We start from the raw sequence: 27,851 nt of genomic DNA on the forward strand, positions 1-27,851 counted from the left end.
AGGGTACTATGTAACTGAGTAAGTATTTCAGAATTTGGTGCTGGTGAGTACGGTGTGTGGGCAGTGACTCTGTTAGGGAGTAAAGTTTAGTAGAAATAGAACGAGTATAGATGCCTGGAAATTTTCCAGTTGAACATTTTTCCATCAGAACATGTCAGTTCATAGAAATGGAAAGATTCCATGGGAATGTGGCACATTTTGTTGAAATTTCTAATGGAACTCAGGCAAGTTTCCATGGGAGCCTGAGAGTCCAGTAGGAGTATACATTGTTTAAAACATCCCTGCAGAAGGGAATGTTTCAGAGTGTCTGAAACAAAATAGAGCAGTATTTCACTTCCATGAAAAAATTCAAGTTTTCGTCTTTTTGTCCTGGGTCAGGATGAAATGTTTTCCAAAACCTCATTTCCCCTCCAACCCCACCAGAAATGAAATTATTTCCTGGCCAGCTCTAATAATCAATATCACACAAAGTATAGCAAAACTTTAAAAATACTATTTTCTAATTTTTATATTAACATTGATGCACTTTTAGGGTAGTTAAAGTCACACAGCCTTTGGTTTTGTGACTTATAACATCACCTGAGGCATGCTATGATGTCTGGACCTGCACCATCTGTCATGTTTTATTGCCTTGTAAACTATAACGTGTTCATTCCACTGTGTCAATCTTACCAGCAACTTTGTGATAACAAGAATCTTGAAAATAGGAATTTATATGAACTATTCTTATCCATATTCAATTCCATATGGATCTCTCCTGAGTGACCAGCATGTTGTCTGAATGATTTCTGTTTTTTAACAGATCTTAAAAGGAGATCTAGAAATGAAGAGACAAACAATGGGTAAGCTGAGCTCACGCATGCAGGACCTCCTGTCAGCAGTAAAGAATAAAACAGTGGCTCAAAAGCTGGAAGGTCGGCTGGAAAACTTTGCCCAGCGTTGGGATAGGCTTGTGCAGAAGCTGGAGAGCAATTCTAAGCAGGTTTGTCATAACCGTCATTCTATCAGCTGATCACAGTGAAATGCTTTGTCGGTCAAATGTCTGAAGTAGATTTGCTGCTATTTATCAGACTCTTTAAAATCTTTTCACTCTATGCCTTCTTAGTCAGGGTTTATTTTTTAGGCCAAAGTTATATCACCATAATTTATGGTATTTCCTGAAAGTCAGAACATGTAAATGATTTCAGACCAAGGGAGGAAGAGTATTCCAAATTCTGAGAGGTCCTCACAGAGAATACACTGCCAGCAACAGCCCTCTCTGTTAATCTAAGAAGGTTCAAGTCAGGTACCCCACTGAGTTCAATCTGTGGCAGCAGCACACAAGGAGAAATATGCTTTCTAATGCAGGGTTCAAGCCACATAGAGCTTTATAAATTAAAGCCAACACCTGGAAATCCACCTGGAAACCAAAAGATCAATGTAGATCATGGCACACTAGTGTCATATACTCATAATATCTTGATACATCATTGTGCATTCCACACGATGATTTATGAACAGATTTAAGGTAGCCCTATGTAGAACACATTGTAAAAATCAGCAATGCCACGAATCACAGTAGCAAGGTCCATATCAGAGAGAGAAACTGCAACCTCCTGTCCAAGTATAGATGTTAAAAAAAAGCCACATTATTCCCTTCTACTCTGTGATCATTGAAAAGCAAGAGTGGATTTAACACTTTAAAATTGTGAACTCAAATGGTAAGTGGCAGAAAACACCTTCGATTGACAGGGATAACATAATTTTGCACAAGTTTTCCAGTTGTTTTCTTTGATCTACCACATCTCAGTCTTGACTGGACTGATCCTCAGCTAATTTCCTCTTATCCATCTCCTTGTCATACACCAGCACTGAGCAAGATACCTTATACCAGCAGCTAGGATGGCAGGAAGGAGATACAGAAGTGGGAGTCAGATTCCTTCAAATAATATTGTACTGCCCAAATACATATATTAATTTTCTCTTGTTTCTATACTTGTGTTGACCACATTTCTGCTGTATCTGATTAGCTTCTCTTTGCCACATGCCCTCTCATGATAGCTGTATAATACTGCTGCTTACCACCAACCCGCCCATTTCTGGTGTTGCCGTTAATAAATATCATAACTAATTAATTCAATCCATAGAACCACTTAACAATTAACATGAATACTCCTATTCACTAGAACTAAATGGAAATTTAGGCCAATCTGGTGTTGCTGGAAAAATTCCTTCCCAGTCCTCCTAGAAAGGAGCTAGAGAAATGCCCACAGCAGGTCTTGACTAAATGTGATATTTTACCACCTAAAGGGGAGGGAGGGTGGGTGCTGCCTCAGCCTGCTCCATGTAAAAGGAGGCTTCACCGCACCAGACTGCCCTTTTAAACCCTTCCACCCATCCGGTTCCCAGGAATGAGTGTTTGTTGCCATGCTGGCCCTTTGTCCTCTTTTGCATCAGTTTGACCTCTCTCCCTTCCTTCCATAAAGCACTGTTCCCTTCATTTGTCCAGCCAGCCAATTTCCCCCCAGATTAAAGGTGTGCTGCAATCATTTTGAAAATTATTTTTAGTTTAAAAGGTGGTGGTGGTCTCCTCTTCTCTTAACCCTCCAATCCCCCCACCCCTCCTGTCTCCATGATACTGATACTTCCATGATTACAGGAATTAAAAACATGGTGGACTTAATTTAGTCATCTATTCTGTAAGATCATGAATGGATAATACCTCCCGCCCCCCCCCCAAAAAAAATTGGGCTTGATCTTGCAAGCCTGCAACATGCGGAAGTCCAGTTTACTTCAGTGGAATTTCTGTGAGCTGAGGGCATGCAGGATCAGAAGCAATAAGAAGTAAATATTAAGAAAAGATGCATGATTTTTGTGTCATCTTCATTCAGCAACTACCACAACTGCAACTGGTAGCTGTTGATTGTTCTTAAAAGAAGGCACCCAGGATAAAATTTTCAAAAGCGCCTCTACCTAAATCACTTTTCAAATGGGACTCGGACTGCTGAGTCTGTAACTTTTACCCACAGTGTAATTACCGTGTGTTCACACTCATTGCAGTGCACACAAATCTAGTGCTGGGTATGATGAATTCAAGTAGCGTCTTAGTAAAATTCATTTCCCTGTTTAGCCAACAAGAAAACTACCAGTGAAAGTTTGTTTTTAAAAAAAGAAAATAGGACCATTAGCTGAGAGTTTGTAATCTGTTTAATCACAAGATGGGTGTTAGGCAGCTCAGTTAGGCTTCTCCATGTTGAAAATTAATGAGAAAGTATGTCCTGTTGTTGACTGAAGCTTTATGCAATTACTTCAATATTGACTACAACAGAACTTTATTTCTTTGGAGAAAAAAAAACTTTATGTTTATAGTGGATTAATGATGATGATTTTTATATATTTGCTACTTGCCACAGTGTGAGATGTGCTCAATAAAAATTAACATCGTAACAGAATAATAAATTAATTGAGGGGAAAAAAACAGTTAGTTTAAAGTCAATGATGCACAGTAAGACACCCAAAAGTCAGGTGATGTGAAAGTTCAAGTTGACTGCACAACCTTACTTACAAACTTCCTCCATCTTCTGTGTATGTGTACTAATGCAGACTAATTACAAGGTCACATAATGTTTCACAAGAGAACACAGTACAATGTAATGCATTGTTAGGGTGACCAGACAGCGAGTGTGAAAAATCAAGATGGGGGTGCAGGGTAATAGGAGCCTATATAAGAAAAAGACCCAAAAATCGGGACTGTCCCTATAAAATCGGGATATCTGGTCACCCTATGCATTGTTTTCTGTTCACATGTGAATCTAAGACAACTTGTGGTCCCCTAAAGTCTGTGAGCTAGAGTAAACTCAGGCTTATGATGTCTGGATAACTTCAGCCAACCCCCCCCCCCCCCCCGCCCCATCCAAAGAAAAGAAAAACACCAAACGCATTTGTAGGAACAATATGGAAGCTGACATAGAGCAGGAAACAGGGCCGGCTCCAGGCACCAGCAGAGGAAGCACATACCTGGGGCGGCATTCCGTCCATTCTTGATTTTTTTGCATTCAAAAGAAAATAATGTAAAACTTTAGAGCCTACAAGGCTTGTTTTTTTTGCTTGGAGCGGCAAAAATGGTAGAGCCAGCCCTGGCAGGAAGAGTGCATGTGAAGAGCTGAAAATTGCTTAAGGAGTGATTGGGCTCAGATTTTGATGAAGCTCTTCCCAATTCAGGATAAGTGTGACTAATTATCTTCAATATATGCGTCATTTATGGATACCACATGATCGATAACAATATAGTTAAACATGAAGTCAAGTTTGAAGAAAATCAGTTTGTGTGTTTCAAAGTTTGGCGCATTTAAAATCAGCAAGTCATGGGACAAATTTCACTTTTAAATAGACTCAGACCTTAAAGCCTGCTGTCATTCTAAATATGCAGGTTTTTCAACTTAGCTTTAAGACAAAACTCAATTTGTCGATTTTAAAGTTTCAGAACTGTTGTCTTGACATTGCTTTATTTTTTTGAGTCTCAGTGAGAGCAAAACAAGTCACATTTGAAGACGATTGGCTCAGAAGTTATAAAGTCAATAAAGAAGTTCTGAAAAATGAATATTTAACTAGATTATACGTGCAAGTGCACTGTATTTCTTGTATAGTCATAGGCTGTGATAAAGCAAGGTATTCATATGGACAGACCCTTGCACCTGCACAGAGCCCTATTAACTCCGATTGGTCTTGCCCCATGGATTAGCCTGCAGGATTGGGGCCTTCATGAGAAATATACTGTACTTGCTCAGTAGCCATTTTCAAATATTTATAACTTTCAAAACTGTTTTTCAAACTAATCAAGGACAATAGTCTTCACTGAGGGCTATAATCACGCAAGTTTCAAACTTCAGCTATTTTTGCTGTAGCTCTGCCTAAATTAGTGACACTACTTAAGCTACTTCCCCTCAGCCATTTTCTTTTAAATTTGAAGAAAAAAACCAACAAACAAAAACCTGTCCTCCCAACCATTCCTTAAACATATTCATGCTTTTGGTTAGAGACGAAATTACAGCTTCAACAGTGAAGGGAGGTTACAAGAATACAATAGCGAAATAGTAGCAATAAAGTTGTTCTACAATACAAAAACAAACATGGTACTAAAGTCCCAAAATATTACACTTGTACTCGCATGCACACACACATAGTGTATGCTTCCATAAGAATGAAGTGGGGATTTGATATTTTCCTATTCAAAAAGAAGGTGCACCTTTACTTTGCATACATTTTTCAGATAGGCCCACAGATACTATTCTGGTAGAGTGGGTTTGGTTTTGAACACTTCTTTCTGTAATGTGTCGTCCAACTCTTCCACACAGCTCTGACTGTGTAACAATGGGTTAAAAGTCCAAGCCATAATTCCTCTTCTCAGTTTGACATCTGTACTTTGGGGGTTTAGAAAGATGAAGAAGCTGTGCAGCATTTGTTTGGGACACCCTTGAATTAGTCATGGAGCAAACCACTTCAGTGATGACATAACAGTTATCCCTCTGGGGAAGAATATAAGAGTCATTTGTTGGTATATAAGTAGAGTTACTGAACGTTCTTATCTGATTAAGAATAGTAATATAGAAATGTATCTATCTAATCTTTCAGAACTTCAACACTGGCATCAAAATGGTTCTAGATATAGTTCGAGCTTCCCTAACCCCCCACCATCTCAGTAATTAGACAATTATGAGCTCCAAATTAATAGTTCAGTTTTCTTTCGAAGCACGTTTCACCTCTGTTTTTGTTGGCTAAGCACATAAATACTTTTCACTGTTTGATGATGTAAATCATCACACCCCATAGCATTTTATGCATTGTGATTTGACATTTGTGAACATATGGTAATTATACTGCGTGCTTTGTTTAAAGCAGTTTCCAACCAGCAGCTGAAACTGTTACTACTGTACAGTTGGTTACAGGCTGGGGAAATATTTACTAGAATACAGTTATGCTTTCTTCTCTGTCCTGCATTTTATTCACTGTAAGCTGTGTCCTGCAATTGATCTACGAGTGCAACTATGACAGGATATGGCCTTAAGTTGTCAGAAACATTCTGATACCGATTTTGGGGTAAAACTTTCACCGAGTTTAGTAATTGTGTTGCATGTAGAGTGATGGCAGGGTACGGTCCCAAATGAACATGACTAAACAATGATTTTGGGTGCTTTCAAATTACAGCCTTAAAATAACATGTGATCCTCTCATCTTTTCATCTGCAAACTTTATAAAACCCGAGGTAGCAGAGGTTTGATCTGAATTTATTTATTTCAGAGCTGTGCAAGTTCATTTAAAAAAAAGTGTTAGTTTTGATAAGGCAGTATTTCATTTTAACTTGCTGCTTTATCATTGCTGTGATCTACTGTGTCATATTTGAGCACACTAAAGCCATGGCATGTAACCTAGGAGCCCAAGAGAGATGCAATTTAAAAACATATATTATATACTTTGGAAGCAATTTAATAAGTAAAATAAAAGGCTTGTGTTAAACATATACTTCATAGTAGTTGTTCAGCACAGATATTTGCCAGGTGATAGTGCCAATATACCACCAATTCCAATAAATATACCACACTCAAATACAGCTAAAAGGTCTCTGCTGCAATCTGTGCCAAATTCTTGGCACTCGCTTGAGTAAAAACCACAGAATTTTGACCCTTGTAACTAAAAGCCTCTGATTGCCAGATGCAGGGACTAGACAACAGGGATGGATTACTGAATGATTGCCCTGTTCTGTTCATTCCGTTTGAAGCATCTGGCATCGGCCACTGTTGGAAGCAAAGATACTAGGCTAGATGGACCATTAGTCTGATTCAGTATGGCCATTTTTATGTTCTTATGTAAAAATATGTTAACTGTTAGTTAACAGAAAAAAATACATTTAGGTTGGGGTTGCTGGAGGTTAAAGGCATGTAGTCCCCTTGCAGTTGTCATACTTGTGCTAAATTATATACAGTAAGTAAAACAGATTACCAGATTCACAAATGGAATGGAATTCCCCTTTCTTTCCCCTCCTCCCCCCAATAGATTGGATAAATAACAGCAGAATTTTCCCACTTCCTCAATGGAGGTGGGAGATTAGGCAGTTTGGGCAGGAATACTGCTTGTTTTTACTAATACTATTTTATAAAAAGAGGCTGACTGGTAACAAGTGTATGGCCCCTTCCTTATTACTCTATTCCCTCCACAGGGAAAGACAGTGGGTTAGAGCAAAGGAAAGAGAGAGTCTGATATGCCATATCTCTATAACTGATGGGAACACCAATATGCCAATAATTGGGTTAGGAACATACTCTTCTTTAACTGGGATCTTCAGGGAGTTTTGTGCAATATATAACAAATTACTATACATTTATATAGCATCATAACTTTTGGGAGATTGAGACATAGATCCCTGCCCCTAGGAATAGGAGAACACAGATAGATACCAAGCTGATGAACATGGTTTAAAACCCTAGATCTTCATGCATCAATTGTGCTTTGGCCATCTTGCCAGACCTTATTTTTATATTCTGCTCCAGCTTCTTGAACCATCAGCTGGTCACTGAAGCTGGAACTAGAAGAAAGCCAACTCCCTGACAAATCAGCTAGCAGGAACAAGGAAGAAAAGTGCCTTCTTTGCTTGATTGAGGGACCAGGCAGCATGTTTCCCTGCTTCAATGAGAAGCTGTATAATGGCATGAAGTGATATTAATTTAGATGGAATATATGGGCCCATAGAGTCAATGGTGTTAATGTGACCCACAAACTGTCCATTATGAAACAGTATTTGGGGTTTGGTATACAGAGAGCTCAGCCTGCTTAGTACCATGACAATCACAGCATTAAAATTCCTTTTCAGCTTTTATTAAAGATATAGAAAACAGCTAAAGCATTGGAAATGTGAAGTATTAAGAAAGTCTTTGATTTTAACAGCATCCCTTGCTGTTCCCTTTCCTTTTAGCTGGAGAGAGTCTTTAGGAAGAAAGAAAGAGAGAAAAAACCCTGTCTGACAGTCTCTTAGGTGGGGAATGACTATCCTTTTGGGGAAAGGAGACGTTGTTAGTTGAGATGGGGTGGAGCTGCTGTGGCTGCTGTTAAAGTCTGATCCCATTTGCTAGAAAACGATACAAGGGCTTGTCTTCATGTACAACACGACATCGGCACAGCTGCACTGGAGCTGAAGCATTGTTCTAGAGGTGGTAACTGTGTGGGTGGGACCAGCTCTCCCGTCGTCATAGAATTGTCTACATGGGGTGGGCAGTGGGGGTTAGGTCGGTATAACTAAGCCGCCCAGGGGGTTGGATTTTTCACTCCCCTGAGCAACACAGTCATACCAATATAAGTCTGTATTGTAGACCTGGCCTAGGACAAATGCACACACAAGGGGAGAGACAAGAACAGCAAAGGTAGAAAATGCAGCTTCTGTCTCTGGCATTGACTTTCATTTGCAAAATCACCTCTAGAGAAACACAGGGCCCAGCACAGTCTTATCAGCCAGCCTGAGACCTGGCAAACTTGTACCAGCATCAGGTTGTTTAGGACAACGCTTTTAGCTACTTTTCTGGTCACAGGCTTACAGCAGTGTTGCAAAATATATCATTTTGGCCATCTAAACCAGACTATGATTAGACAGAAGGCAAAAGGAGAGGGAGAAAAAAGAAAAGAAATAAGGTGGGGAAGGAAAAGGACACATGAGTGGGGCACAGCAACAGTCTTACTTCCCTGGTGGTGGTGGGATTCAGCCGCAGCCAGTGAAGGGGGTGATGTCATCAGGCCCGGTCTGGTCAGGACATTCTCAGGATTAGGATGAAGAAGGTGAGGTGTCCCAGGAAACAGTGGGAGTGGCAACCATAATGGTGAAGCTTGCTCAGTCACCAGTTTTTCTCCCCAAAGTCTCTTAGTTTAAGGTTCCCCTTATTATTTTATCCATCAACTAGGCCTAATTTCTGACACACCAATTCAGGATCATTGATTTCCGGTCTCTCACTGTTCTTACCAGGTGTAATCTTAACACAGTCCTTGAATTATATCAGTAGATCTTTTTTTGTTGGAACTAATTCAGTCTTTCTATCTCTATTTGTGTGTGTGTGTGTGCGTGTGCCTCCTTTTCCCATCAACCTTTGTTATTATAGGTTACTGTGACATTTTAGAACTTACACTTATTTTTCACAGTTGAGCTTACCATTAGGGTAAATTTGTAGACCCAATTATTACAAGAATGGGTCCAAATATCAAGAGCTTAATCATTCCAAAAGCTATATAAACACACAAAACTCCTGTTGAAGTCACTGATAGGAAGACCTATCAGTGACCTTAAGTATCTCTGCATTACCTATCCAGCTGAAGTGGGCAGCATGTATTTCTAAACTAACTTGTTTGCATGTAGCTGTATTTTAAACTAACTTGTTTGCATGTAGCTGTATTTCAGACCTGTGCAGCACTGGAATATATTGGCCAAAGAAACCATATTCAATAGATCAATATGCAGTTTTGTATTTGTAAATATTAGTGGGACTTATGATCCCATTAATCTTAGATTTTAATTATGGAAACATATTCAGTCATATATTTACTCACATCACAGTAAATATTTCCAAGCTAAGATTTCTTGTAAATTAGTTAATGGCTCTTTGCCACAAATATGTTTTAATTGTCATGAATTAAATATCAATTTGAAAATGATGATAAGCAGTAAAATAAAATAAGAACGACAGGCAGTAAATCTTATCAAAGTCAAATAAAGATATCCCTGGTCAGTTCTCAAGAAATACATATTTAAAATGAAGAAATAGAAAAAAATAGAAAAAAGCCTGTTTCATGAGAAAAACTACAGAAATATGATATATTTCTGTAGTTTTTCTCATGAAACAGGCTTTAGCTTTTTCTCCTTTTTCTCCTTTGTTCATTTGACATGATTTATAAAGCATCAATAAATACATTCTACTTAGGATTCCTTCTGATTTTGATATTGACTTTCCTAGATGTCTTCTTCGCATAGCATGAGTCAGATAAAACAATTTGGTTTGAGTTCAATACAGTGTTGTTTTGTTCTGAAGGTCAACCCGGGATCAGACAGGAGCAGTTTCTCATTATTTCCTATTGGCACTCCAAACAGTCTTTATTGAAGTCTTTCAAGCAATGTGTGACCTCTGTTTCAATACGTCTCACAGATTTCACAGGCTGTCACCGCCGCTCAAACATCACTAACACAGACAACTGTAATGGAAACTGTAACTATGGTGACCACCAGAGAACAAATCCTGGTTAAGCATGCTAAAGAAGAACTCCCACCACCTCCACCACACAAGAAGAGGCAGATCCTAGTGGATTCAGAAATTAGGAAGAGGTGAGAAGTACTAAAGGGTTGGGGAAGATCAGTGATAAAGTTTGGATAAGACTACAAAGATTAACTATTGTCATTTGAATGTTTGCATAATTTGGGGCAGGGGGTTTCTGTGGAAAAAAAATTCAGTATGCCAGTAATATTGTAATTAATTAGTACCTTTGTTTTTATCAGGCTGATTATGGAGTAGTTTGTACAAGTGGTTCCAATAAATTACTATGATATAGTACTGAATATTTAATAGGTATTATGCTAATATTAAAGTAATATTATTTTGTTAAGTCAAAAAACCACCACAGGTGATAATTTGTAGTACAAGCATGACATTTTCTATACTTAGTGTTGTTCTGTTCTGAAAAGAGTCCTTAGAAATGGCATTGTGGCATTCCACATCAATTGTGGCTAAAAACTTTGAGAAAATCCTTTAGTTTTAAAAATAAAGAAACAAAAAACATTCCACGTTCTAGTCCTGCAAACTCCACGTGGAATCTGAAAATCAGGTTTTATTCTTTCTGGCTTGTGCATCATTGTTAGTAATACAGGTCTACAAGGCAAGACGTTGCCCTCAGTCGCACCTATGCAATCTCATTGTCTTTAGGGTTTGTCCTGTGTATCCTAGGTGTAACTAAGGGCAAGTTTGGGCCCTTCAGTTGGAACTAAGGGAACTTATCCAACACTCATTGAAATCAGTGGAAAAGTTCCCAATTACTTCATCTGGCATTGGATCAGGCTTTGTGTTAACAATTGTGTAGATGATGAAAGTGAGGGAATAGACTTAACACTCTTATACTGTGTGTGCTCTGCAAACCTAAAACTTATTTTTGTCACAAAGATAAGCAGGTATAATTCTGAATCCTGCAGGAAATTGAGACTGTCCAGATACTCTTAAGTCCACTAGGTTGCAAGCCTATCTAATGGTGCTCAGATATACAAAACTTCAAGATAGATTTATCTGCTGAATAAAAAGGTACCATTGTTGCAGTCACATTAATGTTCATTCTTGAAGAGAATGTTTATTCTGTTCCTTCTTTTGCAAAATGTTTTTCAGTACTATCAGATTCCTTCACTGAAATATTAAAATACATTTTATGAAGGTAAAATATATCTAAATATTTGTGATCTGTCTTGTTATATTGAAACCATTGTGTCCTAATACATACATGCAAAAGCAAGGTTAATTAGAGAAAAACTTTCCTGTACTTTGTCATCTAGTATCTTCTGAAGATATTTGAAAGTTGTTCTTTTCATGGGTCCTAAATATCTATGAAATGACAAATGGAATGGTGATAGATGAGATGCCTTAGTTTAGTTCAGGGGTTCTCAAACTTCATTGCACCACGACCCCCTTCTGACAACAAAAAATACTACAGGGCCCCAGGAGCGGGGACCAAAGCCTGAGCTGATCCAAGTCCCGCCACCCTGGGGGAGGAGGGGAGCCAAAGCCCTACCTCCTCAGGCCTGGGGACCAAAGCTGAAGCCTAAAGTCTTCAGCCCCAGGCAGGGGGCCTGCAACCTGAAATCTGCCACCCAGGGCTGAAGCCCTGGGGCTTGAGCTTTGGCACCGGGCCCCAGCAAGTCTAAGCCAGGCCTGACAACCCCATTAAAATGGGGTCGCAACCCACAGTTTGAGAACCACTGGTTTAGTTTAATAATGGATCCTAACTTGTTAAAATCAAATGAGCAGTGCTGAAAAGGGCACTATTTACTGAATTTCAAAGCTATTGCATCTGCTCTCTGAACCATTTGAAGACTTTATTTTCATGTGCTTATTATTATTATTATTATTATTATTAGTTTAGTAGTGACCAAACATCTTAATCAGCACAGAGGCCCCATTGTGTTAGATACTGTACAGACATATGAGAATCCCAGGAAATACTGGAATTATTTTAATTCTGAAATTGAGAAAAAAAAGACTTTTTAAAAATTGCCTTTATTTCTGGGGGGGTGGGTGTCTTGGACCTTTCCCTTTCTGTCTGTGTGACTGTTGTTTTTTTCCCCAAACTAAAAGGTTAAGGAGTTCTCAATCTCAGTGTGAAGTAAGAGGACTTCTGTTCTTACAGAGAACATCAGTTGGACTAAACAGAGCACCAGTTACCAAGGGATACTTTCCCATCATAAATATTGCAGATCTCCAAGGTTATCTGGACCTCTTTACTAATTTATAGCTATGAAGCAAGGTTGCAAGCCATTAAGTACACCGTATTGGTCCATATTTTTCTTTCCTATTAGCATTCTCTTGGTCTCTAATAGTGAGAGTTGAATTGATTGGGACATGCAGACTACATAGCTGAAATCAGTGTTTGGGGAAATTATCCCAGAGCAGATAATTGTTCAATTGTTAAATGTTAGCTGGATTATAGCAACTGTTTATGTGTGGAAGCATCTATTATTACACCAACTGAGAATTATAAAGGTGACTACTGCTCGTCAACGATGGCCTCTTAAACTAGCTAAAGTATTGAAGCTGGCAGGGATACATATTAAAATTATTAATATTTATAAAGAAAACAGGAAATGTTATCAAATTATGAACTGACAAACTGATAACTTGCAGGCATGTTGCCAGTTCTACAATAAACAATGTAGTTTATTGATGTATTTTGACAGTAATAAACCAGGATTGTTTTTTTTTGTTTGTTTGTTTTTGTTGTTGTTGTTGTTGAGGGTGGGAGGGGAGTTGTCTGTATGTTGCCCTCTTAACCATATCACTACAGTTGAACCTTTGAAAAACAAATTTGAGAAATTCTGTTCTGTGTGTTTTTTGTTTTGTTTTTAAAAAAGGAATATATAGGAGTCTAATATACAATCCTGGAGATATTCTGTATCTCTCATCTCAAATCACACCCTAACATAATTTTAGATAAGATAGAATGAATGCATTTCAGAATAAATGTACTGTGGTTTCTCATACATACCTGGGGCCTATGTCTTTTCCTTTAGTAAATAGATGATTTTTTAATAATGATCTGTTACATAGTACAAAACTAAAGCACTTTGCTCCTGCTGAGACAGAGTCCATGTTTATTAACCATGCATTGGTATTGTCTCTCTTGATAATTAATGGTAGAAAATATTATTGAGGTATGGAGGAGTGAAAACAGGAAATCTAGTATTCATTATTTTAATATCTTTAACGTGATCTACACTGTTTTCAAACTTTTTTCTACATTGGTTTCTAGGTATATTTTTATGAATGGTAGTTATTGCTACATAGTCCCTGGACAAATATTATGTGGGCACTCATTCAGCATAACTGTGCACTAAAGGCCTTTTAGTGGATTACCTGTTTGACAAGGACCTGTGGTTGATGCATAGGAGACTTAGAACTAGCCAACTGATGTACAGAGAGGTTGGTGGCCTGTGGTTGGGTTACCATGTGGGCGAAGGTTGTCCTCTGGCATTTCTAGTAGCACTGCCACTAACAGACCCTCTTCCCTTCCTTCCTTTATACTCCACAAGAGTGTGCCAGAGGAGAAGAACCAATCAGGAAGCAGCTTTGGAGAAAAAGTTGAGAAGACAGTCAGGGAAATGAGTTTCAGACAGAAAGAACAATGGTTACTCTTTTGTTATGTCAAAAAGATAATCAAGATTGTTTCCCACCAAAATCCCACAGTGTATCCTGATCAGCATTATTGATTGTTTGGTGAAATCCTCCTGATCAGCATTATTGATTGTTTGGTGAAATCCTGGCCCCACTGAAGTTAGTAGGATTTTTGCTGTTGAATTCCTGGTTGCAGTGAAGTCTAACCTGTGCCTACGTAGGAAATAAAATAAAAAGCATGCAAACTTCATTGCTAATAGAGTGTAAAAGCACACTGTACACTCTTATACAGACCAGCTATAGTAAATGGTAAAGTGTGCTGTTATATGGCTTCAGCATACTGAACTGAAACTGCATATAAATCTAATAATAGGGAAGAGAAGCCTCAAAAGGTTGGATGCTTATCCAAAATATCTGAACTGATTGAGGACCAGGCTCCATTTCCATCCAAACCTACCTTGTATTGTCTTTTGGTGGGGAAGGACTGGTGGCCTGCTACCTGCTTCCATACTCCCTGATATCTTTGGTCAAACAGCTATTCTCTTGGATTCACCTTTGGGGTAGAGGATGATCAGTGACCACAGGAAACACATCTCATTTCTTTGTGTGTATTTTTCTTAGGAGTAGCCACCCACACACACACGTGAACTGCAGCAGGGAGAAATAGCTCTTATCTGGGTCCCCAATTGCAGACTCTGACATCTTGGCACCTTAGTTTGGCCTTCCCCCCAGCAGCGTGCATCAGACCTTTTTCAGCTCCCTGGGCCACGTATGGTTAATACCAGATGCTTCAGAAGAAGTTATAAGAGCCCTGTAGTAGACAGGTGTGGTCTATTCTGCTCCTCCCCTTCCCCTATTAGATCTTACTCTGGTCTTTAATAGTTTGACTGGCTTAAACCCTGAAACATGAGATTTAATATTCCTTCCAAAAAATCAAGTGGATGATGACCGGATATTCCTTATCCATATAAATGTTCAATCTCTAATTTAATCTTGCTAAAATGTCCAGTCCCTTTGATTTCCTGTGGCAATGAATTCTGCAATGAAAATCTGCAATTTGCCACCTTTTCATTTCATTGACTGTCCCCTTTGTTCTTATGCCATGAGCCGGGGAACCGACAAATGTTCTTGATCTATCTCCTTTATATATGTTCGCCAAATTTTCACAGGGGGTCATTTATTAAAAGAAAGAGCTAGAAAAGAGTCTTCAAGAGTTAGAGGTTTGTGTTTGGCTGAAAAAAGCAGCCAGATACTGAGTGCTTATTTGAAATTTCTGAAGGTGCATAACCATATTGTGTTACTCTCCTCCATTTGCCATACAATCATGTTCCGTTTCCTTAGGTGGCGTGTTCTTGGGAGTAGTACTTACCAGCCGACTCAGCCTCTCTTCTACTCTTCTAAAACTTTATAAAATATTGTTGGTTGCAAAAAACAAACAACCAAAAAAGTATATTTAAAATGAAGAATCAACCTGCATTGGTGAAAGAGTAGAGAGGATTGTGCTCTAGAGTTCCTTTCAATTTTTTTTTTTAATTTATATTGTTTTTAAAAAGAGTAGAAGGTTTCTTTTAAAAAAAAATCATGAAGCTGCAGCTCAGGCTCTCCTTGTAGATGAGTTGAGTGCCTCTGTTTCAAAGAGGAAGAATGGGAAGCTTGGCTTCTCCATGAATACTGCATTTGTGAATTGTGGTGGAGTTGGCTGCCCACCTGTTTCCCTGCTGGAGATACTGGTGGTGATAATAATATCTAGCTTTAATATGCACTGTTCTGACACCACTTTACAAAGGAAGTCAGTATCATTATCCCTATATGGGGCAACTGGAATGTGGCTGGAATGGCAGCAGGACACTGGAAAAGTTGGGAATTGAACCCAGATCTCCTGAATCCCAGTCCAGTACTCTATCCATTATGCTATAAAAAAGTTGTCATAACTATAAAGGGAAGGGTAACAGCCCTCCTGGCCAGAGACTCCAAAATCCTTTTGCAGTCTATGACAATTATCCCAACCCCATGCTGCTGGGGGGAAGACTTGGCCACCCATGTGAAGTTAGCCAAGAGGGTGGGAATAGTCACCCGCAGCCAGGCTAAGCAAGCTTGCACCCCCATCCCTGTTCCTGAGACGTCCACCAGGGCCCCGTCTGTGTTACCAGAGACCCAGACAAAGGTGGTGGGACCGGATCCCCTGCCAACGACTGCAACAGCCGTAGTGGATCCAATCCCAGAGACCCAGCCAAAGCCAGTCCCAGAACCGGAACTGGCAACACAACCAGCGCCAGAACTGGCAACACAACCAGCGCCAGAACCATTGCCAGCACTGAGTACAGCGTTTGCAAACCCGTCTACGACTCCAACGCCAGGGGGCACCAGCGAGCCTGAACTGGCAGAAGCAGCAGATAACCCTACCCAAGAGGCTCAGCCAGAGCCTGAAATACAACATAGTGCACCAGCGGACAGCGGTTCACAGTCAACGGAAACAGCCCCAGCACCTGCATCACTTCCAGAGGGACCAAGCCCAAGTCCACAGTCCAAGGAGGAACTGATGTCTCCAGCATCAAGGGAACAGTTCCAGGCCGAGAAGGAAGCAGATGATAGCCTTCAGAAAGCTTGGGCAGCGGCACGGAGCACCCCACCGCCTCTCAGCTCTTCTAACCGATCCCGGTTTGTTGTAGAACAAGGACTTTTATACAAGGAGACTCTTTCTGGTGGGCACCAGGAGGACTGGCATCCTCACAGACAATTGGTAGTTCCCACTAAGTATCGGATAAAGCTCTTGAGCTTAGCCCATGATCATCCCAGTGGCCATTCTGGTAGCACTGCCACTAACCGGAACCAAAGACCGGTTGGGGAAGTCCTTCTACTGGGAGGGAATGGGCAAGGACGTCGCTAATTATGTCCGGTCTTGAGAGATGTGCCAACGAGTGGGAAAGCCCCAAGACCAGGTCAAAGCCCCTCTCCAGCCACTACCCATAATTGAGGTCCCATTTCAGCGAGTAGCTATAGATATTCTGGGTCCTTTCACAAAGAAGACACCCAGAGGAAAGCAGTACATACTGACATTCATGGATTTTGCTACCCGAAGGCCGGAAGCAGTACCCTTAAGCAACATCAGGGCTAAAAGTGTGTGCCAGTTATTAGCAGACATTTTTGCCAGGGAAGGTTGGCCCTCCGACATCCTTACAGATTCGGGAACTAATTTCCTGGCAGGGACCATGAAAAACCTGTGGGAAGCTCATGGGGTGAATCACTTTGTTGCTACCCCTTACCACCATCAAACCAATGGCCTGGTGGAGAGGTTTAATGGAACTTCGGGGACCATGATACGTAAATTCGTAAATGAACACTCCAATGATTGGGACCTAGTGTTGCAGCAGTTGCTTTTTGCCTACAGAGCTGTACCACATCCCAGTTTAGGGTTTTTGCCATTTGAACTTGTGTATGGCCATGAGGTTAAGGGGCCATTACAGTTGGTGAAGCAGCAATGGGAGGGGTTTATGCCTTCCCCAGGAACTAACATTCTAGACTTTGGAAGCAACCTACAGAGCACCCTCCGACACTCTTTAGCTCTTGCTAAAGAAAACCTAAATGATGCTCAGGAAGAGCAAAAGGCCATGTATGATAAACATTCCAGAGAACGGTCCTTCAAAGTAGGAGACCAAGTCATGGTCTTAAAGGCGCTCCAGGCCCATAAAATGGAAGCATCGTGGGAAGGACCATTCACGGTCCAGGAGCGCCTAGGAGCTGTTAACTATTTCATAGCATCCCCCACCTCCAACATAAAGCCTAAGGTATTCCATGTTAATTCTCTTAAGCCCTTTTATTCCAGAGAATTAAAGGTTTCCCAGTTTACAGCCCAGGAAACAGATAATGCGGAGTGGCCTGAAGGTGTCTACTACGAAGGAAAAAGTAATGGTGGCATGGAAGAGGTGAACCTCTCCGCGACCCTTGGAGGTCTGCAGCAGCAGCAGATCAAGGAGCTGTGCACTAGCTTTGCGCCAATGTTCTCAGTCACCCCAGGGTGGACCGAATGGGCATACCACTCCATTGACACAGGTAATGCTCACCCAATTAGAACCCCACCCTACCGGGAGTCACCTCATGCCCAAACTGCTATAAACAGGGAGATCCAGGACATGCTACAGATGGGTATAATACGCCCCTCTAAGAGTGCATGGGCATCTCCAGTGGTTCTAGTTCCCAAACCAGATGGGGAAATATGCTTTTGCGTGGACTACTGTAAGTTAAATGCTGTAACTCGTCCTGACAACTATCCAATGCCATGCACAGGTGAGCTATTGGAGAAACTGGGACATGCCCAATTCATCTCTACCTTAGACTTAACCAAGGGGTACTGGCAAGTACCACTAGATGAACCTGCCAAGGAAAGGTCAGCCTTCGTCACCCAGGCAGGGGTGTATGAATTTAATGTACTCCCTTTCGGGCTGCGAAATGCACCCACCACCTTCCAAAGACATGTAGATGGTCTCCTAGTGGGATTGGGAGAATCTGCAGTTGCCTATCTCAATGATGTGGCCATTTTTTCTGATTCATGGGCAGAACACCTGGAGCACCTGGAAGAAGTCTTCGAGCGCATCAGGCAGGACTAACTGTTAAGGCTAAAAAGTGTCAAATAGGCCAAAACAGAGTGACTTACCTGGGGCACCAGGTGGGTCAAGGAACTATAAATCCCCTACAGGCCAAAGTGGATGCTATCCAAAAGTGTCCGGTTCTGAAGTCAAAGAAACAGGTCCAATCCTTTTTAGGCTTGGCCGGATATTATAGACTATTTGTACCACACTACAGCCAAATCGCCGTCCCACTGACAGACCTAACCAGAAAGAAACAGCTAAATGCAGTTCGGTGGACTGATGAGTGTCAAAAGGCCTTTAACCAGCTTAAGGTGGCACTCATGTCTGACCCTGTGCTAAGGGCCCCAGACTTTGACAAACCGTTCCTAGTAACCACAGATGCGTCCGAGCGGGGCGTGGGAGCAGTTTTAATGCAGGAAGGACCGGATCAAGAATTTCATCCTGTTGTGTTTCTCAGCAAGAAACTGTCTGAGAGGGAAAGCCACTGGTCAATCAGCAAAAAGGAATGCTACGCCATTGTGTACGTACTGGAAAAGCTACACCAGTACGTTTGGGGACGGCGTTTCCAACTACAAACAGACCATGCTGCGCTACAGTGGCTTCATACCGCCAAAGGGAATAACAAAAAAATTCTTCGGTGGAGAATTCGGTGGAGAAATCTCCAAGATTTCAATTTTGAAATACAACACATTTCAGGCGCTTCTAACAAAGTGGCTGATGCACTTTCCTGGGAAAGTTTCCCAGAATCAACTGGTTAAACATTGTTCTTGGAAAGTGAAACATATTGTTAGTTTTTATATAATCAGTAGTATGCCTAAAGGTGCATGTGCCTTATTAACTCTGTTTTCTCCTAGAGCTCCAGGAAGAAATCACAGCCAGTGTGGAACCGACTGTCCAACACTATCTGTGATTTGGGGGGCGTGTCATAACTATAAAGGGAAGGGTAACAGCCCTCCTGTGTACAGTACTATAAAATCCCTCCTGGGCAGAGACTCCAAAATCCTTTTACCTGTAAAGGGTTAAGAAGCTCAGGTAACCTGGCTGACAACTGACCCAAAGGACCAATAAGGGGACAAGATACTTTCAAATCTTGGTCGGGGGGGGAAGGCTTTTGTTTGTGCTCTTTGTTTGGGAAGTTGTTCGCTTTTGGGACTAAGAGGGACCAGACATCAATCCAGGCTCTCCACATCTTTCTGAACAAGTCTCTCATATTTCAAACTTGTAAGTAAACAGCCAGGCAAGGCGTGTTAGTTTACCTTTGTTTTCTCAACTTGTAAATGTACCTTTTACTAGGGTGTTTACCTCTGTTTGCTGTAACTTTGAACCTAAGGCTAGAGAGGGGTCCTCTGAGTCCTTTAAGTTTGATTACCCTGTAAAGTTATTTTCCATCCTGATTTTACAGAGAGGATTTTTGCCTTTTCTTTAATTAAAAGCCTTCTTTTTAAGAACCTGATTGATTTTCCTTGTTTTTAGATCCAAGGGGGTTGGATCTTGATCCACCAGGAGTTGGTGGAAGGGAGGAGGGGGAATGGTTAATTTCTCCTTGTTTTAAGATCCAAGGGGTTTGGATCTGTATTCACCAGGGAATTGGTGAAGAGTCTCTCAAGGCTTCCCAGAGAAAGGAATTAGCCTCGAGTGTGGTGGCAGCGGACCAGATCTAAGCTGGTAGTTAAGCTTAGAAGTTGCATGTGGGCCCCCACATTTGTACCCTAAAGTTCAAAGTGGGGAAGCAGCCTTGACAAAAGTGTTCTGGGTAGCAGGCTGTGGTGTCTTCCCTTTATCCCCAGAAACCTACAGCTAGGTAAGTGGTGGAGGGCAGACACATTTGGAGAGAAGTGTGGGTGTACTTTAACTTAATAATGTATAACCCAAGAATGATTTGGTTTCAATCCAGGGATGGGAAATGTTCTGTTGTGGGTGACAGGGAGATTCTTTAAAAAAAAATGACCTCTCCTTAGAAAAGCAAAACAGACAACTGGGGTCAAAAACATACATTAAAAACAGTTAATAGAAATAATTGAGTATTGTCAGACAAAAACAAAGTAAATAGAATGATGCATTGCAGCATTTTAGTGGGAGGAGTGTCATTGACACATTCTGGAGTGTGCAGGTCAGGTGCATGATCCAAAAAAAATGTAAACTGTAAACAATATTTTACTGTCTTAAAGCTTTTAAAAGGCAAACCAGTTTTAGCTGCTAAACATTTCATTTATATGTATTTGTCTTATTAATGTCCCTGAATAATGTGTAAAGAAGTCTTTCTTGTGCCACTTGGTAAATTACTTTGTACATTCTATGTAATATTCCCATGCAAAGTATATTTGTCACAGTATTATTATGGATGTAATGACAAACTGTGAATATGAAGCAGACAATCTGTCCTTTGAGGAAAGGAAAGGCATGATAAAATAGGATAGTTGCTCCATCTAGTGTTTAATATTTAGTGAACGTTCGCAAAATCATATACTTTTATTCTTCATATAAACTAGGTTTTTATTTTAAATAAATGTTTTCATGATATAATAAAAAGGGGTTATGCCAGACTTTGCTTTTCAGTTCATTCTCTTTGTATTTTCAGCAGTATCTAATTTTGGATTTGTGTTGTAGAAAATAGAAATAACTGTTTTAAGAGGTTAATTTAGTTAACATATGTTGTTTCAAATAGGCCTTCACTGAGCTGCAAATTGTGTAAACCCTAGCTGTGTGCAGGTTGACAAGCACTTTATCTCCAGCTCTGTGGATTGTTTGACCCTTATCTACTTGTTTATGATTTAGTGCTTGCTGTTCTCTATTATATAACCATACTTAACTAGTTTAAAATGGGAGGATTCAGGTGTCTGAAATTTTACTGGTGTTTTTGTGCGGGCAACGTTAATGAAGAGGAGCAAACAAAATCACATTTTGATGTAAACATAGGGTGGCTTGCTGTAGACTAAGTCCAAGTACATATGTAAATCAATGGATGTGACATTAATACAGCTTGCTAGCACCTCACTTTTGCTGTCAATGGCTGAAGATATAAAGCAGCATAATTTTAATCCATGATGACTTCTGGCTGGTTGTCAGATTGATATCGCCCTCATCCTAAAATGGGTGACCTCAAGCACCAGTGGAAAGGGATGAAGAACAGGTCCTCTCAATATATGTGCCAATTCAGAGAGACGTACTATGAGTAGGTCTCTGATAAATGGGGTAAAGTGTACAAATGTAGTGGGGGAGCAAGAAGTTAGAAATAGCAGTTTGGCTGACACACTGAGGATTCAGCCAAGGGCCACCAGAGCTAAAAGCAAGAGCTTAAATAGTTTGATCTAAAGAGACAAAGCTCCCTAGTTGGGGAATATAAAAACTCATCCCCTTTATAGAGTGCCCCAAAGGGAGATCTGTAGCACTGACTTGCCTTTGGATTACACAGACTGTTACCAGATTTCCCTGTTACTTTGGGGGTATACTCATTTATTAGGGTTACTCTTCTGGGTGGGGGTGGGAGGTTTCCGTACTTCTGTCAATGTACTGCTTGTGTCACTTGTGTTCTCATACGGAGCTCTACTTCTCCCTTCTGCAAGTTCCCTCCAAATGGAGCTATCCTACAGGCTCTAGGTTACCCAGGGCTGGGTTCTTCCAGCCCCAGAATCAGACAAACACACACATTAAAGAGAGTGTCTGAGAGGACTGGGTTAATCACCAATCATAGAATATCAGGGTTGGAAGGGCCCTCAGGAGGTCATCTAGTCCAACCCCCTACTCAAAGCAGGACCAATCCCCAATTTTTGCCCCAGATCCCTAAATGACTCCCTCAAGGATTAAACTCATAACCCTGGGTTTAGCAGGCCAATGCTCGAACCACTGAGCTATCCCTCCCCCCCCAGCTGATCCCTGACCTCAGCAGGCTGGGTCGAGCAGCACTTCCATGCTGCCACCCTCATATGCCCCAGGTTCAGCACATCCCTATCCCCACTTTCATGTTACAATTGTTCTGGTAGTAATCCATTTGATGAGCAAACCCCACAGGATTTCCGGGTGCTGCAGGGATCTTTTGCTTAGGTACGAGGAGTGTTGCTGCAGAGAGAGAGAGAGAAGTAACTGGCTTAATCATGAAAGTTATTTGTTGCCAGGTAATAACTACAAGGGGAGCCAAAAAACGAAACAGTTATAATATTAAATCTAACTTAAATTTGATTACAAAAGTCAGGTTTAGAAAACTATAACTGATCACACAAGTCAGGTTCAGAAGGCTATACCTAAACAGAGAGAGAGAGAGAGAGTTAGGTTCTCACCACTCTATGAAGCTTGAATTGATCAGGGTTCCCAGGTGGTGGTGGTAGCTATGGGTCCAGAGTACTGGAGACAGGCAGAGCCCCCAGCACGATCAGTCAGGAGAAGAGGAAGTCGGAATGGAACTGATACAGATTTTGGATCCAGGAATCAGAGCACTTGAGCGTGGATATGGTTTTTTGTAGAGAAAGAAGAGTGGTTCAAGGGAGAATGCTAGGTTTGTTTGTGGGTAAATTTATGGCTCTTGGGAGTATACCAAAGTTGTTTTGTTCAGGGTAGAGAATAGGAACTGATCATTCCCTGGGTATGGGTGGTGTTCCTTCGAGGGAGCTCACAATGTAATTAGGCAGCTTCAGTATTTTGGATACCAATAAAGGATTTATTACTCGAATTGGTCTGATAACTACTGAGCTGGGTGTGTGCAGGTGTGGGTTTATTAACATCTGGCGCAGAGATTCCCCATCATGCAGTGCTTTCCTGCTTTTCTGGTCCCAGAGTTCCATGCAGTTCTTGCTTTGGAATCTCTGTTCTCCACTCTGTATGCTAATGGGGATGCCTCCCTGTCCTAACTTCGATGCAAATAAGGCTCGGGGAGTTTCCTTGATCCTGTCACTCTTGTCTGGAGGGGTTTAGGTGTATCTTCCACTGCCTTTTCATTGCTTTGTGTAAATCTTTCTTCGGCTCGGCTTTGGTTCAAGCAGAGGCTGGGGAGGGAGAAGGTCTTTTGTGAGTCAGACAGGCTGGGTACTGCGCCCTGGTTCCCTAAGAACACAGAGCTGCTAGGTAACAAGACACAATATTCAGAGATGCTGTGTAGAAGTACCCTTTCTACCTACACTACTTCTCTCTGAATTGTCACATATACACCTCTACCCCGATATAACACTGTCCTCAGGCGCCAAAAAATCTTACTGCGTTACATCGAACTTGCTTTGATCCACCGGAGTGCGCAGCTCCCTCTCCCCCCCCCCCGACCCCCGGAGCGCTGCTTTACCGCGTTATATCCGAATTTGTGTTATATTGGGTTGCATTATATCGGGGTAACGGTGTACTAAGAAGACCTGTTGTTCGTCCCCTTACACTGGTGCTTGAGGTCACCCATTTTAGGATGAAGGAGATATCAGTCTGACAACCAGCCAGACATCGTCATGGATTAAAATTATGCTGCTTTATATCTTCAGCCATTGACAGCAAAAGTGAAGTGCTAGCAAGCTGTATTAATGTCACACCCACTGATTTACATATGTACTTGGATCTACTACTCTACTGCAAGCCACACATTTTCACTGGGCCTCAGCTCAAAATGGTTGCATATGCACTTCAATTACATTCAAGTTATGAGCCTATATGTGTGGAAGTTTGAATAGCTCATGCCCATAAATCCCCAAATGGTCTTGCAATTTTAGTGTGCCTCTACATACAGTGTAACTTTCAAAATAGCCCTCACTTCCTGCACATAAATAAATGCTTAATACAAAAGATTGGCTTCTACAAAATGTTCTTTGAAAATCAGGACCATAATTAGACTAAAAATTGCCTTGCTTTTCTTTGTTGGATAAGGCATGCAAATTTGACTGTCGAGTGATTTAGATAATTGTACTTTAGCTTTATGGACTCAGATACTCCAGTGATGATGCATTCAAAATGTCTGGATAGATAGCTGTCTGTCCATATTTTCTTAATTGTTATTACTTATTTTTATTATGATAGCATCCAGGAGCCCAAATCAGGATCAGGGTTCCTCTGTGTTCAGTGCTTTACAAATACACTGTAAAGGCAGTCTTTTTTCTGAGGAGGTTAAAATCTAGATTAAGACATGACAAAAGTGGGTGTAACAGACACTTGGAAGGAATAGGCATGGAGGAGAGGCTATAATTCACGTATCTGTGTGCACAGATAGTTTTAAGTCATTCAATTCCTTTTTTGACTTTTGAAATATAAGTAAACAAATGATAGATATCCAAGGTCACTGGTGGTCATCTACGTAGTCATCATCAATTGGCAGTTTCCTGTAGGCATCACAGTAGATGTGGGTCTTGAGGAAAGATTTGAAAGAAAGGGTAGTGATTTTACTGACTAGCTCAGAAAAGTGTGCTATGTATAAGAAACAGCAGAGAAGAAAGTGTGAAGATGCTTGTGGGAAAGTAGGTAAACAGGATCAAGGCTGACAGAGCTGGTGAAATGGAAATGGTGTCTGAGAGTCGTAAGATACAGAAGTAGGTAAGTAGAAAAGAACTAAGTTGTGAACTGCCTTAAAGGTAAAGGTATTTGATTCAGTGGAGGGACTAACACCAGATGACACTGTTAGAACAAAAGACCATGAGGGTGGCCTCAGCAGCAGAGTTTTGAATGGAGCTGATAAGCAGTAAGGTAAAAGGGAGAGAGGTAAGGATGGTTGAAAAAAGGAGTTGCAGTAATGAAGATAAGGGATGATAAAAGCCTATATGCGATTTCAAATGGTATAGACAGAGTGTAAAGGTCAGATCTTTGGCATACTGTGGAGAAAGAAGAAGCAAGATTTTAATACAGCCAGGCTGTGTTAGGCTACAGAGAGACGGTGGAGTAAAAGACAGCACCTTGGTTAAGGGTGGTGGCATGGAGACACACATTCTGCAGCTGGAAAACCAAAGCATGCCCACTACTTAAGGGAAATAATTTCAAAGACAATAAATTATTAGATTTTTAAATATATGCCAGGCAAAAGCCCATTTTAAAGTCAGGGAATTATTTAGAGAAATTGTCTGAAGTAATTTGATTTTGGGTTCTATAGAGCAGCTGCTTTCGTCCCAGTGTTTTTAAATCTACATAGACTCTCTTTGCATTCTTTCTCCACCTGTGCTGGCAAGAGGACTGGAGAGGGAGGCATATCTTTAACCGTTTGGTGTAGAGACTAAATCAACTTGCAGCTTCATGACTCCTCCATGCTTCACAGCAAATTAGGTCCCTGCACATAATAAACCTGGTCCTAAATGCACCTTCATTTTGAACTCCTCTCTTTCTGAATGACAAAAGGTGAATCAGTGTTGCAGGGATGGTGAAGAAATAACCTCCATTTTAAAAAGCAGCTATAAAAGTACTGAAAAGTGTGTGTGTGGGGGGGGGGGGGACAGAAAATAATTCCACGTGGTACTAAATTTTTAATTTTTTTTAAAGGTCAGGTGACTGGCAACTAGAGCTCATATAAATCAATTGGGAAAGACTCCCTCCGTCCTCCTGACTCAATCCTACATATCAGCTTAGTAGAGGGTAGAATCAGAACCTTTGTGGTATGAAGGCTACAAGTGCATCTATAAACCAGGAGAGAAGCCTTCCTCCCTAATTGAGACAGTAGCTTGTCTTAGCTGTGAAAGTCATTTTTTGCATATTTTACAAAGAAAGTCAGCTCATAAATCTGGAATGTGAAAGAAACCTGGATGTGAAAGAGGAGTTGTCTGTTCAGTCAACAGATTAGTATAAAAAACTAGGAAGTATTTGTAGGTTTACGGAAGGGCTCCTGAGTTTTACAGTTGACAGTTAAGCTGCATTCCAGGAGATACCACATATCTAGAGCTTCTGTTTCTGATGGCAATCACCACTTTGTTCCTATTTAATTCATAATTCTGGTTGAAACACCTGGTATAACATCTTTGCTGTGATTGTTGATTTTAACTCTTACGTATAAAGAAAAGATTTTCTTTTATTTCTCTACATCTCAGGTTTGATGTCGATACAACAGAACTACACAGCTGGATGACCCGCTCAGAAGCTGTACTTCAGAGCCCCGAGTTTGCAATATATAGAAAAGAAGGCAACCTGTCAGACCTCAGAGAAAGAGTCAACGTAGGAAAATATACTCTCATATTTGTTTGTCAATTTGTATTAATTTTTCAAAGTACTTTCAAAGTCCAAATCTAAAAAAGTTGAACTGTAGATTGGCAAACATTGATTGACCATACACAGCCAAATTTTCAGATATGCTCATTAATTTTGTGTGTGCCAGATTTTGGCTGGCAGCTTGATATATGTTGTGCCTGAGATGGTGTTGATCAATACATCCAAGTCCACACACTTTTAACTTGTACAGCAGATTTGTACAAGCCTAAATGATTGCAGAATCAAGCTTTATATATAGCACGCTATATATACAACCATACTACTGCTCTTTTCATTTTAGTATTTTTATGTTAGTATCACATATTAAAAAGGAAAGTCATATTATACTATATATGTATAGGAAGAATCAGTATTTCAGAATCTAGTAATAGTGTTCTAGTAAAGATCCCAAATATTAACAATCATAATGCTCAGTTGAATTTAAACAAGTCTGGCCATGGTAGCATGGAACACTTGAAAAATGATTCTTTAATCTTCTATGGCCTCAGTGATGATTTTGCAGTGTGTAAGCCATTGCACTGTGGGTGTTTTTCACACACTCTGAATTTAGTCTGTTAAACACTAAAATATTTGAATACTTGGAAATAATTTGATTTTTGAAAATAGTTGCAAAAATTATCTGCTTTATTCTGAGTACGAGAAGGAGAAATCATGCCTAGCTAGCTATTACACTCAAAGCCTGTGATATTTTACAAATGTGTTTGTTTAAAATTAACAGATATAAATTCTTACTCCATGTGCTGCAAATGGAGCAGGATTACCAACACTAAATCATTTCTGCTATATGTTTGTCTTCCTGTCTGTCTCTCCATCTTAAATCAGCTCTGATAAGATGAAGGAACACTGAATTTCAGCCCTCCAAAAGTATACATTCAAAAGTTTCTTGTTATCTCACTTACCTCGCAGTGGTTTGTGCTTAATCAATAGTCTCCATAGCAATACTGGAAGAAAGCACTGAGAGGTCTGTGGTATACTGAAAGCAGCTTTCTGATGCCACCTGCTCATTTTTGTGTACTTGGAAGTGCATTTTTCTGAAGTAATATTAATAATTATATGGTAAATGATTTTACTCTGATCATTTTCTATCTGCTCCATGAAATGTGCACATATTAAAAACAAAACTGGCATGATACATGTAGAAGATATGATGGATGCAGGCATTCGGCTATTAGAGTGACTGGGACAATTTAATTAATAAAGAGATAGTCACTTAATTTTCTGAGTGCTTCACCCATTATACTATTGTTTT

General features: G+C 40.5%; 1 protein-coding gene across 9 annotated transcripts in view; it reads left to right on the top strand.

The window, feature by feature from the left end:
* Positions 1-27,851, top strand: part of DMD (dystrophin) — a 2,004,766-nt gene that overhangs the window by 775,296 nt on the left and 1,201,619 nt on the right. For all 9 annotated transcript variants that reach the window (XM_054005916.1, XM_054005912.1, XM_054005914.1 and 6 more), the window contains 3 exons: positions 803-982; positions 10,155-10,330; positions 26,425-26,548. In XM_054005916.1, the coding sequence (XP_053861891.1) occupies positions 803-982; positions 10,155-10,330; positions 26,425-26,548 (480 nt within the window). The remainder of the gene's footprint in view (positions 1-802; positions 983-10,154; positions 10,331-26,424; positions 26,549-27,851) is intronic.

The sequence above is a fragment of the Malaclemys terrapin genome, chromosome 1, assembly GCF_027887155.1.
Source record: "Malaclemys terrapin pileata isolate rMalTer1 chromosome 1, rMalTer1.hap1, whole genome shotgun sequence".
Classification (NCBI taxonomy): Eukaryota; Metazoa; Chordata; order Testudines; family Emydidae; genus Malaclemys; species Malaclemys terrapin.